Source organism: Pongo pygmaeus, chromosome 16, assembly GCF_028885625.2.
Source record: "Pongo pygmaeus isolate AG05252 chromosome 16, NHGRI_mPonPyg2-v2.0_pri, whole genome shotgun sequence".
Classification (NCBI taxonomy): Eukaryota; Metazoa; Chordata; class Mammalia; order Primates; family Hominidae; genus Pongo; species Pongo pygmaeus.
The window spans coordinates 74,985,191-75,004,597 of NC_072389.2; the positions used below are offsets into that span (position 1 = coordinate 74,985,191).

Here is a 19,407-nt window from a genome sequence, read left to right on the forward strand (position 1 = left end):
TAGAATAAACACAAATTTAGCACAAAAAAATAGAACAAATAATTATTTGTAATGTTAAGTCTTCATGTGCTAACATTATAGAAAAGTAATGAATTGTTTCTCTCAGTTTTTCAGCCTTGCTCATTAATTTTTCTCCAATTTTTCTAGCTTTCTAGTAACTATATTGCTCAGATTTCCAACGGCCAGCAACTCATGAGCCAGCCACAGCTACATAGGCGCTCTAACTCTTGCAGCAGCATTTCTGTAGCTTCCTGTATTTCGGAATGGGAGCAGAAAATTCCTACGTACAACACACCTCTCAAAGTCACATCTATTGCAAGGCGTAGGCAGCAGGAGCCAGGACAAAGCAAAACTTGTATCGTGTCAGACAGAAGGCGAGGGATGTACTGGACTGAAGGCAGGGAGGTGGTTCCTACATTCAGAAATGAGATAGAAATAGAAGAGGATCATTGCTGCAGGGTTAGTGCCAGTATTATTTTAATGCATTGTAGCGATAGATTTTATCTTCTTTGTTTTTCGTAACTTGTGTCTGAAAGTTCATTGGAAAAATGGTTGGGCTATCGTAGAAAGAAGGTCTAATTTCTCAGTTAATTTGAAAGATTGACTCAGGAAATTGAGGCCTGGCTCTTCACCTGAAAAAGCCTAAACACATCTGGCAGCGGAAGTGTGTTCAGTGAACACAGGTCAGTTTGGTGCATCCCAGAGTAGTGAGCTTTTCAGCTGCATACGCTAATAAGCTTGGCACAAAATTGGTGAATGTGTTTTAAAGCATACTTTCCATATTTTTCTGTTGGTTCCCCTTCCCCAAATTAGATTTTTTGTATCTCCTTTCATGCCCTAGTTTTAAAAATTGTTTTCCCAAATTTTTATTTTGAAAAATTTCAGACCCAAAGCAAAGTAGAAAGAATAGTATGGTAATGTCTTTCCCTCCTTGCCTAAGTTTATCAATTGTTACTTGATATAGATATGTAAACCTTCTCCCCTAAGCCTTGTGAAAGGAAATCACAGACTTAGAGACACTTAATCTCTAAGAATAAGGACATTGTACTACCTAGCCACGATCTTTATCACATCCAAGAAAATCAACATTAATTAAATAATTATCCTCTATTGAGACATTATGCAGTTGTCCCAAAATTGGCTTTTCTTTTCTTTTTTTTTTTTTTAAAGACAGAGTCTCACTCTGTCACCCAGGATGGAGTGCAGTGGCATGATTATGGCTCACTGCAGCCTCAGTCTTCCTGAGCTGAAGTGATCCTCTCACCTCAGCCTCCCGAGTAGCTGAGATTACGGGCAGGCCACCATGCTAATTTTTTATTTTCAGTAGAGACAAGGTCTCACCATGTTGCCCAGGCTGGTGTTGAACTCTTGAACTCCAGCAATCCTCCTGCCTTGGCCTCCAAAGGTGCTGAGATTACGTAGCAAGCCACTGCACCCAGCCAGCTTTTTTTTCAATCCATGATACTACGAAAGTGTATGCATTGCATATCATGATTATGTCTTTCATCTCTTTTAATATAAAATAGTCTCACTCTGTCCCCCTACTTTTTTTCTTTTTATGACATTGACTATTTTCATTGAAGAGTTTAGGCCAATTATTTTAAAACTACTGATTCCATGCCCAATAAATTGCTTTTAATCTTGAGGCAGTTATCTCAATTTACATTTGCCTCATTCAAGGGTATTTAAATAAATTCACTTTCATATTTTTCTTCTTAAAGACTAAGGTAAAGTTTCTTTTGAATCTGAATAAATGGACCAAGTTAATGTTTGTGAATTTTATATTTAGTAAAATCTTAACAAAGCTCTTTTGGAATTTTTCTTCTAAATCTTAACAGTAAACATTTACTTTAGATTTTCTTATATAGTCAGGGTATAGATGAATGTTCATTTATGTGGCCTGAATTCCTGATTATTAAGGGATGGTGATGAATCCCAAGTTATTTACCAGGGAAACAGATGATTCTAAAGTCTCTTAAGTTCTTTGCAGATTTTTCCTTAAACATTTTTAGACAGCAAATTAGGTAAATGGTCATTCTGACCAACTCTAGTCAGTCATTTTATGAAAGTTTATAGGCTGAAAACTATTCAAGGCTTGCTTATGCCTTGCAAACAGTAATGAGATATCTAATTTGGCTATGAGATATTTAAGGGAATTTACTAGAGATTCTTATGTGAAATCAAAATCTCTTTAGAAGTGCAGCAGAAAAGTTACTGTAAGGTTAGTATCTGTGCGTCTAAGTTTGTTGGTCAAAAATTATGTCAGGTGGACTGAATTGATACTTAAGTGAGGAAAAAAATTTAAATATTTGTTTCATAAATGCTAGTAGATTGTATGGATTATCATCTTTCTGAAGCTTGTTTCATCATATGCTTATTGTTAAATGTTTGAAGAAAACCTTTGTTTTTGCTAAATGGTAGATGATAAGGACCAGACCTTCTTTAGTGTTCAACATTAAATAAATCATTGTAGGAATGGAAAGTTCCTGTTTGTCTTGAGGCTCAGCATCTTTAGTGGCAAACTGTATTGCCCATGTCTTAGAGCTGTCACTAGTGCTGCATTTGTTTCTTGTTAACTATATAGCGAAAATGATTCAGTTCCTCAGATGTGCATTTTGGAAATTGAGGTCTTCATACTTGACTAGCTGTGACGGATTTGGCCTGTGATAGACTTTTTCTGTTTGCTTTCAGTTTTGTTTTTTGGGGTTTGTTTGTTTTTTTTTTTTTTTTTTTTTTTTTTTTGAGATGAGGTCTTGATCTGTTGCCCAGGCTGGAGTGTAGTGGCGTCATCTAGGCTCACTGCAGCCTTGACCTTCCAGGCTCAAGTGATCGTTCTACCTCAGCCTCCTGAGTAGCTGGGACCACAGGCATGTGCTATCACACCTGGCTAATTTTTACATTTTTTGTAAAGATATGGGGTCTTCTTACGTTGCCTAAGCTGGTCTTGGGTGATCCTTCTCCCACCTCAACCTCACAAATGTTGGAATTACAGGTGTGAGCCACTGCACCTAGCCCTGCTTTCAGTTTTACAAACAGGAGATGTTCATAAAATTCCAAAGATAATTCATTGCTTCAAACTATAACTATGGCATATATGTGAAATATTATTTTCTTAGGCTGAATGTGCTTAATTTAGCATTCCCAGATTTACATGACATTTAACTGGAAGCAACTTGTTTGTTTTTGAGGCAGAGTCTCATTCTGTTGCCCAGGCTGGAGTGCAGTGGTGCGATCTTGGCTCACTGCAATTTCCACCTCCTGGGCTCAAGCGATCCTCCCACCTCAACCTCCTGAGTAGCTGGGACTACAGGCACGTGTCACCAAGCCCAGCTTTTTTATATATATATATATATATATATATATATATATATATATGCATTTTTTTTTTTTTTTTTTTTTTTTTTTTTTTTGTAGAGTCTGGGTTTCACCATGTTGCCTAGGCTGAACTTGAACTTCTGAGTTCAAGTGATTCCTCCACCTCGGCCTTCCAAAGTGCTGATTACAGGCATGTGCCACCATGCCTGGCCTAGCAACTAGTCTTTTATTGTATGATAGAGATTGATTTGACACTGTATTATTTATTTGTTTCTTGGAACCTGTATGAAATGTTTGGGGGAAAAATTAGTTGGTATATTGTAGCCATTATTGTATTTGAACTTTTCATGAAGTTCTATTATGAGATTTTAAAATCTTAACTGAAAGCACTCAGAAGTATTTCACATTTCTTTAATCATTTTATTCATATGGTTCTTATTATACCTGTGTTCTTAGGATTGTTTTCTGTTTTGTTTAGAAGCCTAGAAAATGTGTAGGGCTTTCATTGATCTTATTGAAGATTTTAACAAAGTTGTGGACATAATAGATTACCTCTCAATAGCAGGGATAAATATTGGTTTTTGATCAAGAATATGAAATGAGTTGTTTGTCCTGAACCACCCCCAAGCAGAAAAGACTTGCAGCATTACCAGAATTTTTTCTTTTATCTTTGTTGAAAGGGAAACTCTCAGATAGAATGTGTAACATACAAGTTGGTGTTAAAGATGTTTGTTGGTTTTGTGTTTAAATGCAAAGATCATGTTTAAATTACTTGAATAAAATGTTTAGCTTTGGAAAGATTTGCTATGATACTGTCATCAACTAATGTAGCCAAACCTGCTGCACTTCTAATAATACCCTTAAATTAATTCTGGGTTATGCTTGTTTCTCAGTTACTCTTTCAACCTGATCAGAACGCACCACCAATTCGTCTCCGACACAGACGATCACGCTCTGCAGGAGACAGATGGGTAGATCATAAGCCCGCCTCTAACATGCAGACTGAAACAGTCATGCAGCCACATGTCCCTCATGCCATCACAGTATCTGTTGCAAATGAAAAGGCACTAGCTAAGTGTGAGAAGTACATGCTGACCCACCAGGAACTAGCCTCCGATGGGGAGATTGAAACTAAACTAATTAAGGTAAAAAACTAATTTTCACAGGAGAAAAAAATATATTAAAAAATTCAACAAAAGTCCATTTGTCCTGCTACTCCTTTGGTGACACACAGGTAGTGTCAACTGGAACATCAGTGGGTATTTGATATAACCTTTTTGTTAGCAGAAAATTAGTCACTGCTTAGGTTTTAAGTCTGCCAAACTGGGACTAAGTATGCTTTAAATAGGTGTAGATTCTTCGGTTTCTTAGAATTCTAGATCCATGATGTACTTTAATTTAATGACTGTATATTTAGTTTTAACCACTACTTAAAGTAATCTAAGCAAAGCATTCCTATTGCTGTCTGTCAGTTCAAGATAAAAAAAACAAAAACAAAACAAAACCTATGTTAAAATTTGAGCCATCAAAATTACTCAGTATTGAGCTACCTAAAGCCGTTTTCCAGAAAGAGACTTGCCTGCCTATAGAAGAATTCCCCTTTAATCATAGTCAGTGAATAATCAGGAAAGTAAAAGACCAAAAAAAAAAAAAAGCTTTTTATTTCAAGTTCAATTTAGAGTTTTTGTTCTTATTATAATTAGCTACAAATAAGACTATACTGTCATTTGAATATGGGCAACAGGGGGCACTCAGAGAAGAAAGTACCATGCCTTAGAGCATGTAGAAACTTCCAGCAAATTTCTTGATCCTTAGTGCAGTTTAGTTTTTAAATTACAGATAGAGCAAAAGGAATATTTTTTTCTGCAATTATGAATGTTACTGATTACATTGAATTGGACTTCTTTTGTTTGTGAGAGATATGTACTCAAATTTCTAAATTATTTTGATAGTACATACTCAGCAAGTACCAAGTACCATCTGATTTTGTGGATGGGAATTTCTATAAAATAGAATTGTGAGAACAATTTGAAATATATATGTGTGTTTTTCATTTGGGTGTATCAATGTGTAACAGTGACCTTTTCTTTTGGCTTTAGGGTGATATTTATAAAACAAGGGGTGGTGGACAATCTGTTCAGTTTACTGATATTGAGACTTTAAAGCAAGAATCACCAAATGGGTAAGTAACCATCAAAAATCTCTGTATAAAAGTTGGTCATTTTCTTAGCTGCTCATTTTGGAGGAACAGAATAGCCTGTGAAATGTATCATTAATTCTCCAAAGGGATGTAGATAGTATTCCCCTACTTCTAATATTTTTCCTCATCTTAGATGGAAAAATAATTGTTGCATCATGTTTCCCCTCTTTCAGTAGTCGAAAACGAAGATCTTCCACAGTAGCACCTGCCCAACCAGATGGTGCAGAGTCTGAATGGACCGATGTAGAAACAAGGGTAGGGGAAAAATTAAATATTTGTCTGCCTACTAAAATTAGGTTTGTCATGTTTTAAACCCCACAGCTCTAGATTTTTATGCTCTTTGAAAATGCTGAGGTATAATCTCACATTGCCAGTGCACCATGTAGGCCTATTCGTAGAATAACAAGAATCCACTTCATCAGGAACCCCCTTGCAAGTGGTTATTCCTGAGGAGAAGCTCTTGGAAAGAACATGGGAAGGTAGGGGTCAGGAGGCTAAGCTATGGCCTTAGCCACCAACTCTCTTCAAAAACTTATCTAAAATGAGATAAGTTACCTGGATGACCTAAAGACCTTTCTGGCTCACAACATTTGTGGCCTGTGCCAGAAATAAGTTACGAGTGACTGGTGTTTTAACCTAAGGGTCTTTGCTGAACTAGAAAGCAATATTGCATTTCACCTAGGTGTAGAGCCTGCTAAATAACTGTGTTTTATAGACTGTTGAGAGGAGCTGATCTTTTTCCTCCTGTCATTTTCCTCTCAGTGTTCCGTGGCTGTGGAGATGAGAGCAGGATCCCAGCTGGGACCTGGGTATCAGCATCACGCACAACCCAAGTGAGTACTGACTGTAATTGGGGTCTTGCTGTGTGCTTTTTTCCTCCTGGGGTCTTTACATTATCACTCCTTCTACCAGCCATCCACTTGTTCTTCAGAACAAATATATGGTTTTGGTTTCCCCCTTGGACTATCTGGGCCTCCACGGGCGGACTGTAGTAGGCAGCTGGAATGCTGAGAGCCTCAGAAGGCTGGATAAAAGCAATCAGAGCTGCAAGGCAGGCAGTGGTAGAAGATTGGTAGCTCTTGTTCATATTCTGCCAACGCTCATAAAGCTTTCTGAGGCTGAACTGAGAGTACCTCTAAGGAGGGAAGGCTAAAGGCTTAAAGTTGGGGACTAGACAGCTTTGTGTAAATCACTGTTTCCTGACTTGCTTCTTGGTCTTGGTGTAGCAATAGGTGTTCACTAAAATAAATAACACTGAATGGAAGAATTTTAGTAGGGAAGGAATCATACCTTTTCTTCTTCTGTTAAACTTATACTCAGGAGTCTGACCCAGTCTTTTTCCATATTTTAATAAAATCCCTTCTTTACAAAATGTTATATACATATATATGTATATAAAATGTTATATATATATAACATTTTAAACATTTACATACCTTAGTGAGCAATTTAGAAAATTGTTGCAGCAGGATAAAGATGGGAAAACCTCTTTTCTAAATTTAATACTAAGATAAGCATATTTTATAAAAGTTGTTTGCTTTCTCAGAGGGACTTGAATTTTCTCATCATAAAACAGCAGTTCTCAAAGGCCTCCTAAAGATTGATTTGCTATGAATGTGTTACTAATTGCAAAGTTCAACTCTAAGTGCTGGTTGTTATGTTTTAGGCGCAAAAAGCCATGAACTGACAGTCCCAGTAGTGAAAGAACATTTTCATTTGTGTGGATGATTTCTCGAAAGCCATGCCAGAAGCAGTCTTCCAGGTCATCTTGTAGAACTCCAGCTTTTGTTGAAAATCACGGACCTCAGCTACATCATACACTGACCCAGAGCAAAGCTTTCCCTATGGTTCCAAAGACAACTAGTATTCAACAAACCTTGTATAGTGTATGTTTTGCCATATTTAATATTAATAGCACAGGAAGACTCCTTTTTTCATCACTGTATGAATTTTTTATAATGCTTTTTTAAAATATATTTCATATATACTTATAAACTAATTCACACAAGTGTTTGTCTTAGATAATTAAGGAAGAATATATCTAGATCATGCCTGATTTTTTATTGTGACTTTTCCAGCCCTGGTCTGAATTTCTTAAGGTTTTATAAACAAATGCTGCTATTTATTAGCTGCAAGAATGCACTTTAGAACTATTTGACAATTCAAACTTTCAAAATAAAGATGTAAATGACTGGCCAATAATAACCATTTTAGGAAGGTGTTTTGAATTCTGTATGTATATATTCACTTTCTGACATTTAGATATGCCAAAAGAATTAAAATCAAAAGCACTAAGAAATACATAGTTGTGTGATGGCCGTTCATTCAACACGTCTTCCCAGCACCTGGCACAGTGCCCTGCATTTACCTGGCACTCATTGTTTGCGGGATGAATTAAAAGAAAGCTCTAAAAAATACAAGATAATATGATGTTAAATGGACAATGCCTTTTTTTGTGTGACAACCATAATTATCTGCATATTAAGTATGACTTCTAGACATTTAAACAAAAAACATAGTTTGGAGACAACATAAATTAGAAAAAATACTGTCGAAACCATGGTGAAATATCCCATTGCATGGGTGAACACACGTTTTACTTGGATTTAATTTGGATTTCTTTTGAGGCTGAGCTTTTTTTTTTTTTTTTGAGATGGAGTTTCGCTCTTGTTGCCCAGGCTGGAGTGCAATGGGCACGATTTTGGCTCACTGCAAACTCCGTCTCCTGGGTTCAGGCGATTCTTCTGCCTTAGCCTCCCGAGTAACTGTGATTACAGGCATGCGCCACTACGCCCAGCTAATTTTGTATTTTTAGTAGAGACAGGGTTTCTTCATGTTGGTCAGACTGGTTTTGAACTCCCAACCTCAGCCACCTGCCTCGGCCAGCCAAAGTGCTAGGATTACAGGTGTGAGCCACCGTGCCCGGCCACTTTTTTTTTTTTTTTTTAAACTAAAATGATAGTTTAATCTTTTGTTATTAATAACAAATGTGTGATATTAGTCCTTGCCAAAAGCCGATTCAAAAGTTAAGGGAGAAGACAAAATGCACTAGTCACTCACAGTATAGTAGTAAACAATGTCATATATGTGTGTGTGCATTTGTTTTTTTTGGGGGAGGGATGGATTTTTCACTCTTGTTGCCCAGGCTTGAGTGCAATGGCGCAATCTCGGCTCACCGCAACCTCCGCCTCCTGGGTTCAAGCGATTCTCCTGCCTCAGCCTCCCCAGTAGCTGGGACTACAGGCATGTGCCACCAGGCCCAGCTAATTTTGTATTTTTAGTAGAGATGGGGTTTTTCCATGTTGGTCAGGCTGGTCTTGAACTCCCAAATTCAGGTGATCCGCCGTCCTCGGCTTCCCAAAGTGCTGGGATTACAGGCGTGAGCCACCGTGCCTGGCCTATATGTGTGTTTTTAGAATGCTTCAGAACACCAAAGGTTAAATTGCTATTGCAGTAGATACAGAAATTATTTCTTGATTTTCTTCTTATTTTTAAGTTGTTTTTTTAGAAACAGGGTCTTGCTCTGTTGCCCAGGCTGAAATGCAGTGGTGCAATCGTGGCTAACTATAACCTCAAACTCCTGGACTCAAGTGATCCTCCTGCCTCAGCCTCCCAAGAAGCTGGGACTACAGGTGCTCACCACCATGCCCAGCTAATTAAATTTTTTTTAAATATTTTTGTCGAGATGGTGTCTTGCTATGTTGGCTAGGCTGGCTTTTTTCTTTCTTTTTTGAGATGGGGGTCTCATTCTGTCACCCAAAATGGAGTGCAATGACATGATCACAGCTCACTGTAGTCTCAACTTCCCAGGCTCAAGCAATCCTCTCACCTCAGCCTCTTGAGTAGCTGCAACTACAGGCAAATGCCAGCACACCTGGCTAATTTTTTATTTTTTGTAGAGATGGGGCCTTGCTCTGTGGCCATCTGGTCTCAAACTCCTGGCCTCAAGCAATCCTCCCAACTTGGCCTGCCAAAGTGCTAGAATTACAGGCATGAGCCACAGCACCCAGCCTGCTTTTTAAATTATTATTTAAAATAATAGAGACAGCCCGGGCATGGTGGCTCACAACTGTAATCCCAGTACTTTGAGAGGCTGAAACAGGATGGCTTGAGGTCAGGAGTTCGAGACCAGCCTGAGCAACATAGTGAAATCCCATCCCTACAAAAAATTTAAAAATTAGCCAGGTGTGGTGGCACGCACCTGTAGTCCAGGATTGCCTGAGCCTGGGAGGCAGTGGTTGCAGGGAGGCAGTGGTTGCAGTGAGTTGTGATGGTGCCACTGTGCTCCAGCCTGGGCAATGGAGTGAGACCCTATATCAAAAAAAAAAAATTAATAGAGACTGGGTCTCACTATGTTGCCCCAGGCTGGTCTTGAACTCCTGGGCTCAAGCGATCCTCCCGCTTTGGCCTCCCAAAAGTGCTTGGATTACAGGCATGAGCCACCATGACCTGCCCCAGCCCACTTAAAAAAAAAAAAAAATTTAGCCGGGCGCAGTGGTTCACCCCAGTAATCCTAGCACTTTGGGAGGCCAAGGTGGGCGAATCGCCTGAGGTTAGGAGTTCGAGACCAGCCTGGCCAACATAGTGAAACCCCGTTTCTACTAAAAATACAAAAAATTAGCCGGGCGTGGTAGCACACGCCTATAATCCCAGCTACTCTGGAGGCTGTGGCAGGAGAATCGCTTGAACCTGGGAGGCGGAAGTTGCAGTGAGCCGAGATCGTGCCATTGCACTCCAGCCTGCGGAACAAGAGTGAAACTCCGTCTCAGAAAAAAAAAAAAAAAAAATTTAAATGGCTTATTGCATAGTATTTTCAAAATATTAATAGGAAATTTTTACTATGATAGGAGAATATGGGGCAGTGGAATTTGTCTGAAGTAACTGTTGAATCCACTAAGTCCTTCATCAACACAAAAGGAAATGCATGAGTATTGATGTTTTGCTTAACTACTTCTCTTGAATAGCTGTGGTTAGTGCTTACTGTTTGATACCCTGTAAAAGTATTATCTATAATGTATACGTGGAGAAAAAGATTATTTCCTCAATGACCACAAAGTGCCACTTGTCAACCAGATCAGTTTTGTTTTTTTGAGACGGAGTTTTGCTCTTGTTGCCCAAGCTGGAGTGCAATGGCACAATCTCAGCTCAATGCAACCTCCGCCTCCCGGGTTCAAGCTATTCTCCTGCTTCAGCCTCCCTAGTAGCTGGGATTACAGGTGCCCGCCACCACGCCCAGCTAATTTTTTTGTATTTTTAGTAGAGACGAGGTTTCACTATGTTGGCCAGGCTGGTCTCGAACTCCTGACCTCAGGCTGTCCACCCGCCTCAGCCTCCCAAAGTGTTGGGATTGCAGGCGTGAGCCACCGCACCCGGCAGATCAGTTTTTTATGTACACTGCTGGACAAAGAGTATTTTGGACTGACTCATTGTGGCTTTGGAAATGTTTGGATTTTTTAATAGCTTTAACCTTTCTTGACCAAAATTCCACTATAATGGCTGCTTAGATTTGGATGAAAACTCAACAGCTTTATTTTTAAAAGTTTGATAGCTTTATAAATGCTTTTTTAAAAAATTCGGGATGTGAAAATATTTATGTTTGTAGTAACTAAGATTGACCCAAGTGGGACTCTAGATTGCTGGATTCCAATAGGAATGTTTCTTCAGAGATGATTATTAAATAATGGGATGGACTAAATAAAGAAGGTGCCCCCCCCCCAAAAAAAAAAAAAAAAATATATATATATATATAGAACTAACTTTCCAGTAAACTAAGCAAATTCCACAAGGAATGCAAAGATGAACATTTTTGAAGGTAGGAATTTAAATTGGGTTTAGATAACAAATAACGGGTTGTAGACAATTTACCCATAATCCCCCCTTCCCCCAAGCACTAGGCAGTGAAGTTAGGCTTCTGGATTCCACCTCCACGCTCCACCGCGCGGCACTATGCAATCTTGGGTTAGCTACGGGGTCTAAGTTAGGCTTCTAGATTCCAAATCCACGCTCCACTGCGCGGTAACTACATAATCTTGGGCTAGTTTACCGGCTCTAAGACTTAATTTTGCCATATGCAAGATGGAGATAACATTCAATTCCTGCTGTGTGAGGATTACGTGAATCCTTGTAGAATGTGGCTCAGTGCCTGGGACATAGTAAGCGCTCTACGGCTTCTGCTAGCATAACGCTGGTAGTTTCTCTCTTCCTCCTACATCTACCTATCTCACCCAAGGTCCTGCGCTAAGCAGGGGCCTCCAAGCTGGGACGCAGCCCTTACTCTCAGGGTCAGCGCCGGCTGGGAAGGCCGCGACCTAACCCGGAGATTACGAACAATGTCACTAGGGCCACAGCGGAGCTCCTGCCAAGTCAAGCAACTCATGGAACCAACGGGGGCGAAGTCCGAATACCTAGGCAACCCTATCCTAAAAGTGTTTTTAACGTTCTCTGGTCCCATAATTTACCCAAATAAAGTGGGACCGTATTTGCAGGCGCTGAGACACTTTCTCAACAGGAAGAACGAATCAGGCGCAGTGCGCAGGCGCCTTCAGTCGGTCCTGGGTCCGCCTCTTCCGCCCAGTGCGGGCGCCGATTGGTCCGCGTGGACACATAAGAGGCTGCGTATAGGCGCGAGAATCCTTTTCCTCAGCTGCCGCCAAGGTGCTCGGTTCTTCCGAGGAAGCTAAGGCCGCGTTGGGGTGAGGCACTCACTTCATCCGGCGACTAGCACCGCGTCCGGCAGCGCCAGCCCTACACTCGCCCGCGCCATGGCCTCTGTCTCCGAGCTCGCCTGCATCTACTCGGCCCTCATTCTGCACGACGATGAGGTGACAGTCACGGTGAGTGCGGGCGTGGGCCGGCGGCCTGGCTGCCTGTGGGCGGTGACTCTCGGCTCTCCATGCGGTTCCCGGCTCCAGGCCGTTCGACTGAACACTTCCGGCCGAGGCCAGGCCGCGAACACAGGCGGCATGGGGCGGGCGCTCCTCGGGGCTGGGGCCTCTCTCTCCGGGCAGGACCTGGGCCCCCGGGACCACGTGCGGGCCCAGCGGGCATGGAGTGCTCCTGAGGCGGGGCGCTCCGGGTCCAAGAGCCTTCGTGTAGAAAAGCTTTTCCGCAGTGCTTGGGCACCCTGACCCGTGCCTCGTCTCTCTCAGGGACACTTACTCGGACCTCTTTCGGTGTAATTGCCTTAAATTCCCCCGGTCGTGGAGGAAAGCGCCCGAGCTCGGCTCCACCTCCCAGGTCTTGTAACTTAAAAATAGCCGCGTGACTCAAGCAAGTCCCAGCCCGTGAAACAGCAGTGATGGGCTCGCCTCATTGCAGGGCGCCTGGCACACATCACTTTTGCTTATGATAGGATATTTGAGCTGGTTAAACATGTTATGTACACTTACTGAGTGACGTGCCTTTAACTTGCAGCATTTTGGAGATAGTACATACGCTACGTTTTGATGGATTGACGTTTTTATTTGTTGTAGGAGGATAAGATCAATGCCCTCATAAAAGCAGCCGGTGTAAATGTTGAACCTTTTTGGCCTGGCTTGTTTGCAAAGGTAAGGTGATGGTGGCAAAGTGATGTGGTAAGGCCGGCTGATTTACGAGGGCAGGTGTACATGCTAAAGTACCCCCAGCGGTGCCATAACGCCCCACATGCCGCTGGATCTCCTAGGTGTTTTTCGTTGCATGTATATCTCTAGGAGCTAATAAGTTTCAGCTTGTCAAGTCTTATGTTTCCTTATCAGATTCTGGTTTCCCTTTTGCTCTGAAACCATGGTTAAAAAAAAATCTGAATCAGGTCATTTATTCCCAAAAAGGGTCACCCGGGAGATAGGTACTACCCATATTAAGTTGCAAGCAAATTCTTTTTCTTTTTTTTTGGAGACGGTGTCACCCAGGCTGGAGTGCAGCGGCGCGATCTCAGCTCACTGCAAGCTCCGCCTCCTGGGTTCACGCCATTATCCTGCCTCAGCCTCCCGAGTAGTTGGGACTACAGGCGCGCGCCACCAAGCCTGGCTCATTTTTGTGTGTGTTTTTAGTAGAGACGGGGTTTCACCATGTTAGCCAGGCTGGTCTCTATCTCCTGACCTCGTGATCCGCCCGCCTCTGCCTTCCACAGTGTTGGGATTACAGGCGTGAGCCACCGCGCCTGGCCCGCAAGCAAATTCTTTAAATTCTTGCATTAAACCTATGGTTTGATGGACATTTGGGTTTAGCGGACTTAATTGACAAAGTAGGTACTGTGTGTTGGGATATAAAAGACTAATAATGGAACTGTGGAAAGAATATTCATTTGAGTGCTTCAGGAAGTTTGGATTTTTTTTTTTAATTTTTTTTTTTTTTTTTTACCAACATGTTATTTGTAAAAGGAGGGAAATCAGCTACCTCAGGAGGTTCCTAGCATATAGGAATGTAGTTATCAGATTCAAAGCTGAACAGTAGTGTGTTGCCCTGTAACCTAAGTCTTGGCTGTTAGCAAAGAAAAGCCAATGTTTGGGGTGTTGGTTCCAGGACTTTCCACTAATAAGAAAATCCCAGGATGTTCCATCTCTTATATAAATGTATTTGCATATAACCTATGCACATCCTCCTGTAAACTTTAGAAGACTACATGTTTGGTACACATGTTTATTTTTCCACTGTTGAATCCATGGATGTGGAACCCACTATATATAGTATTAGGGGTTGATCACTGTAACCTGGAATGGGGGATACTTTTCATCTTTGGCTGCGCTGAGTGCTTAACAAGGACAGAACTGGGCGTTTACCTATGCATGCACATGTATTGCAGGCCCTGGCCAATGTCAACATTGGGAGTCTCATCTGCAATGTAGGGGCTGGTGGACCTGCTCCAGCAGCTGGTGCTGCACCAGCAGGAGGTCCTGCCCCCTCCACTGCTGCTGCTCCAGGTAGGAAACATGGAGTTTTTAGTGTTGGGAGGAGCGTAGAGATTTAAAAAAAAAAAAAATAGTATTATAGGCAAAATTGCCGTTAATTTTCCACAAGTAGATGAAGTATGGAAATCCTAACACCTGATTAACTTTTTTTTTCTAGCTGAGGAGAAGAAAGTGGAAGCAAAGAAAGAAGAATCCGAGGAGTCTGATGATGACATGGGCTTTGGTCTTTTTGACTAAACCTCTTTTATAACGTGTTCAATAAAAAGCTGAACTTTACTGCTGTTGGTCTTGTCCATAGTTTGGCAATGTGCTCTGCAAGAATGGTCTGTTTTGTAATGTTGGCTTTCACCCTATTCTGCCATGACACAGGCTGGATTTTCCCTGCCACCATTGCCGGATGTGAGATTTAGACAGTCCTGATGCTAACAAGAAGGCACCTCAAACCTGTGTTCCAAAAACTAAGCTTTTTTTGTTTGCCAATTAATAATACCATGAATGGAAATTTTGACTTTTCAGGCTTGGATTTATATAATAAAGCATGGGTATTGTGTGTTCAGAGCAGCTAATGACATGCCAGGCACATGAATGAGTCTTATCCTTACCTCCATTAGCATTTAGTAGATGAAGACATTCAGTGATGAAAAGCATGACTTCTAGCCAGGACTCCTCATGTCAATGTGAAAAAGACCATTTGTGTAAGTTACTACAACTACTTGGGGAAAATGGCAGTTCTACTTTGAGGCATTACTCAAGAGAAACTACATGTGGACATAGGATACATGCCTGGGAATGTTCAAAGCAACACTTGGGGCTTTTCATAAGCTCAAAAAAGACAAATATATGCATCTGAAGAGTAATAAATACCAAAGACGGGATAGTGAACAATTTAGGACCTTGAGCAAGGTGGAGTTGACAATGGGTAGGAGTATGTAGGTGTCAGTATTAGAGTTTTATATTCTAAGTTTTTTGAGAGGGGTTCTTTTGCTGTTGCCCAGGCTGGAGTGCAGTGGTGCAGCCATGGCTTACTGCAGCTTCAAACTCCCAGGCTCAAATCGATCATCCCACCTCAGCCACCCTCAAGTAGCTGGGACTACAGGCATGCCACCATGCCTGGCTAATTTTTTGTAGAAAAACCTCAGTCTCCTGGTGTCAAGGAGTCTGCACGCCTTGACCTCCCAAAGTGCTGTGATTGCAAGTATGAGCCACCATGCCTGGCTAGTTTTGTGTTTTTAATACACGGCTTGAACATCCCTTTCCCAAAATCCAAAACGTAAACATGACACGCAAAGGAAATGCTCATTGGAACGTTTTCGATTTTCAGGTAAGGAATGCCCAACCTGTATATTAAAACCATAGGCCAGGCATGGTGGTTCGTGCCTGTGATTCCTGCACTTTGGGAGGCTGAGGCAGGAGGATCGCTTAAACCCATCCCCGCCTCTACAAGAAATTTTTTTTTAAATTAGTGCAGTGTGGTGGCATGCACCTGTGGCTTCAGTGAGCCGTGTTTGTACCATTACACTCAAGACTGGGTGACAGAGTGGGACCCTGTCTAAAATTACCTAAGATCACAAAGTATACATAAAAACCTTAGGTATATACAAGTATTCCAAAGTCTGAAAAAAATTAGAAATCTGAAACACAAATGGTCCCAAGCATTTCGGATAAGGGATGCTCAGCCTGTACTAAAGGGCAGTTGTGAACTAGTGAGGATGGTGTCACAAGACAAAGATAAGGGATAGCCTATATTCACATTTTAAGTGCCTGCTTTTCCTTCACCCATTAACAGCTAACATTAGCTAGGACTGCTCATCTGTGTGGCATGTCATTCTTTACGACAGTCCCATGACAGTATGACCTCATGTTGGGGATGGGGAAGTGGAAGCTCTCAGGTTACAAACTAGTAAGTGGATGGGTGAACTAGATTAAAACCCACTCTGTCCCTGTTCTCTTAACTGCATGGTCCATGCTTCTGGTGCTTTCTACCACCTGCATCAGCTTCCTCATCTGTAATGACCGTAGGGTTCTGGAGAGGTAACAGTAGGAATTCTTTGTGCTGAGTGAACAAGTGTCAGAGGAGGGAATACTAACACTTCACTTAGCTGAAGAATGGGTTAAAGAGAATACTAACAAGATACGGGAAAAGGACAGCATCTAGAAGAGCAGACATTAAGTGGTAAGCTAGGGATGTTGTAAATATCAAACTCAGCTATCCAAACAATCCAATCATAACTAAAATGTTCACTAGCAAGACTCCAGTGTTAACAGTCTATAAGTGCATGGCCCAGGCTTTTTCCCCGACTCAGACTGCATTCTCTCCCTTGGAGGAAGAGAGGAACCATCATCGATAGCAAATGACAGTTGCAGCAAAGCAACACCAAGAGCCAACCTCACGCTCAGCAGAGGATGCTGTGCTGCCACCTCCTCATGGTTTCCAGTGTTGTACACATTGAGAGAAACTTCTCTAGTAAGGAACTACAGAATTGATGCCTGAAATTATACTCGGTCCAGCATTTTTTTTTTTTTTTTCAATTTATTTGAGACAGGGTCTCACTGTTGCCCCGGCTGGAGTGCAGTGGCATGGTCATAGCTCACTGCAGCCTTTCTTGGGCTAAGTGATGCTCCTGCTTCAGCCTCCTGAGTGGCTGGGACTGTAGGCATGAGCCACCCTGCCTGGCATGGCCCAGCTTTTTAAGAAATCTTAATATAGCTAAAAATCTTTCTAAAGAACAATTTGAAAATCAAATTAGGAGACCCACATATATACATAGAAATACTAACTTAATTCATCTGATACTGAATGAAGTCCTCTTTGTTCCATCTGCTTTCTAGTTCTCCTGAGCCTCCTTTTTTTTTTGCAAATGGGAATATCTACTTCATATTGGGGAATGAATGAGGTAAGTGAACATTCAATACTTGTTACTTCCCTTTTGCATACAGTACAAGGAACACGGCTGGCATCCCTAGTTCCCCAAATCTCCAGGTCTAGTAGGTCCAAGCCTTGTGCTCCTCAAACCCCCTACCCCCCATTCTTTTTGTTTGTTTTTTGTTTTGTTTTTTTGAGACAGAGTCTCACTCTGTCTCCCAGGCCTGAGTGCAGTGGTGCAATCTCGGCTCACTGCAGCCTCCGCCTCCAAGCAATTTTCCTGCCTCAGCCTCCTAAGTAGCTGGGATTACAGGCGTGCGCCACCACACCTGGCTAATTTTTGTATTTTCAGTAGAGACAGGGTTTCACCATATTGGTCAGGCTGGTCTCGAACTCCTGACCTCATGATCCGCCCGCCTCAGCCTCCCAAAGTGCTGGGATTACAAGCGTGAGCTGCTGCACTGGGCCCCCCATTCTTAACAATCAGGCAGGTTTGGTTTCTCATATTTCACACTTCTGATTGTTCACCAAGCATACATGTTACTTTGCTTACATTTCCATTGCTCTCAGCATTGTGTTCACATCTCCTGTGGCCACTGGAAGCATAACCAGGTCCATGGCTGGCCAACTCACACACCTTTAACAGTGTATCAGCAGGAAGCCAAGATTAGGCATGAAGGGCTCTCATGTTCTGGAGAACTGTAGGAAGACATGCTCACAGACAAACCATCTGAACAACTTCATAAACCTGTATTGTCACTGAATGTGTTGTACAATGGGATAAGTAAAAATATCCAAAGCTCCTGCCAATTGTTTTACTAATTTTTTTTTTTTTTTTTTTTTTTTTTTTTGCTGCTTCTCAACAGAAAATAAGGAGAGAACCACATGTGAAATTTTAAAACCACGTTTTGGAAGAGACAAACACTCTAATTAAAATGAAAGAATTAGGTGCAGTTGCTCAAGCCTGTAATCCCAGCACTTTGGGAGGCCCGGGCAGGCTGATCACTTGAGCCCAAGAGTTCCAGACCAGCCTGGGCAACAAAGTGAGACCCCCGTCTCTACAAAAAAAATGAAAAAATTATAATGTCCAGATTATTGATCTGACCAGAACAGTCTAGGTTCCATGATGCATGCAGTGGTGTCTGTGATCTGACTTTGAGAGACATCTGGCTCTGTTTCAGAAGAACTAAAAATACAAGTGCTGTAAAGCTTTAGAGCAGCCCAAGTTTATCTCAAGTTGAATTATCCAGGCTTGCTTACAAAGATGAGAGAGAAGTGGCCTGTAAAATGACAGAGAAAAACATTAAGTGCTGGTCACTGTATCTTACAAAAGTATGTGTGTGGAGAGGACTCCGTGACACAGTAGAAGAAATGCTGGGTTGAGAAAACTGAAGTGCCAGGCCTAATTTTTACCCTGCCATAGCTGTGTGAACTTACGAAGGTACTCAACCTCTCTGAGCAAGTTCGTTGTTTTGTTTAAAATTGTTTTGAGACAGAGTCTTGCTCTGTCACCCAGGCTGGAGTGCAGTGGCACAATTTCGGCTCACTGCAACCGCCATCTCCCAGGCTCAAGCAATCCTCCCACCTCAGCCTCCCAAGTAGTTTAGATTACAGGTGCATGCCACCATGCCCGGCTAATTTTTTTGTATTTTTTGTAGAGACGAGGTTTCGCCAGGTTGCCCAGGCCGATCTTGAACTCCTGGGCTCAAGTTATCTGCCTGTTTCAGCCTCCCAAAGATTTTGTTGGGCCAATGTGAGCCACCATGCCTGGCCAGTTTCTTTGTATTAAGAGGGCTAATTGAGTTCTCCTGCCATGGTAAAGCCCTGAATGGGAGAACACATAAAAGTTATCTCTAAAGTGCTACTCAACCAGATCAACAATTACCTGGCTCACATTGTTCCCTAAGAATTTTCTGTACATGCTCATTGAAATTATGGGGGGGGGGGGAGAAAGGATTTGGCATGTTTTATTTGAATTTATAGAAATATAGTAAACATGTTGCTGCATAATTATTTTGAATTCTTTCATTTTACTTTATTTTTTGAGACAGGGTTTTGCTTTGTTGCCCAGGCTGGAATGCAGTGGTGAGATCAGTGCAGTTGTGAGATCACAGGTCACTGCAGTCTCGACCTCCTGGATT

General features: G+C 41.8%; 2 protein-coding genes and 1 non-coding gene across 7 annotated transcripts in view; 2 read left to right on the forward strand and 1 right to left on the reverse strand.

Annotated features, from left to right (window-relative positions):
- The window catches only part of KIF23 (kinesin family member 23), a 34,109-nt gene extending 26,293 nt beyond the window's left edge, over window positions 1-7,816 (forward strand). For 2 of the 5 annotated variants that reach the window (XM_054451027.2, XM_054451029.2), the window contains 6 exons: window positions 148-459; window positions 4,209-4,460; window positions 5,415-5,497; window positions 5,689-5,770; window positions 6,278-6,348; window positions 7,182-7,816. In XM_054451027.2, coding sequence (XP_054307002.1) covers window positions 148-459; window positions 4,209-4,460; window positions 5,415-5,497; window positions 5,689-5,770; window positions 6,278-6,348; window positions 7,182-7,197 — 816 coding nt within the window. In that variant the 3' untranslated portion in view covers window positions 7,198-7,816. The remainder of the gene's footprint in view (window positions 1-147; window positions 460-4,208; window positions 4,461-5,414; window positions 5,498-5,688; window positions 5,771-6,277; window positions 6,349-7,181) is intronic. The other 3 variants (XM_054451031.2, XM_054451032.2, XM_063652707.1) reach the window with 2 other exon arrangements.
- Window positions 7,817-12,095: 4,279 nt separating this feature from the next.
- RPLP1 (ribosomal protein lateral stalk subunit P1) lies at window positions 12,096-14,679 on the forward strand. The gene is made up of 4 exons (XM_054451773.1): window positions 12,096-12,348; window positions 12,988-13,062; window positions 14,298-14,415; window positions 14,561-14,679. Exons 1-4 carry the CDS (start codon window positions 12,277-12,279, stop codon window positions 14,638-14,640), a joined length of 345 nt encoding a protein of 114 aa, XP_054307748.1. The 5' UTR covers window positions 12,096-12,276; the 3' UTR covers window positions 14,641-14,679.
- Window positions 14,680-16,697: 2,018 nt separating this feature from the next.
- Window positions 16,698-16,906, reverse strand: LOC129014898 (small nucleolar RNA U3). Its single transcript, XR_008494420.1, has one exon. It is a non-coding gene; the product is annotated as a small nucleolar RNA U3 (small nucleolar RNA).
- Window positions 16,907-19,407: the final 2,501 nt, after the last annotated feature.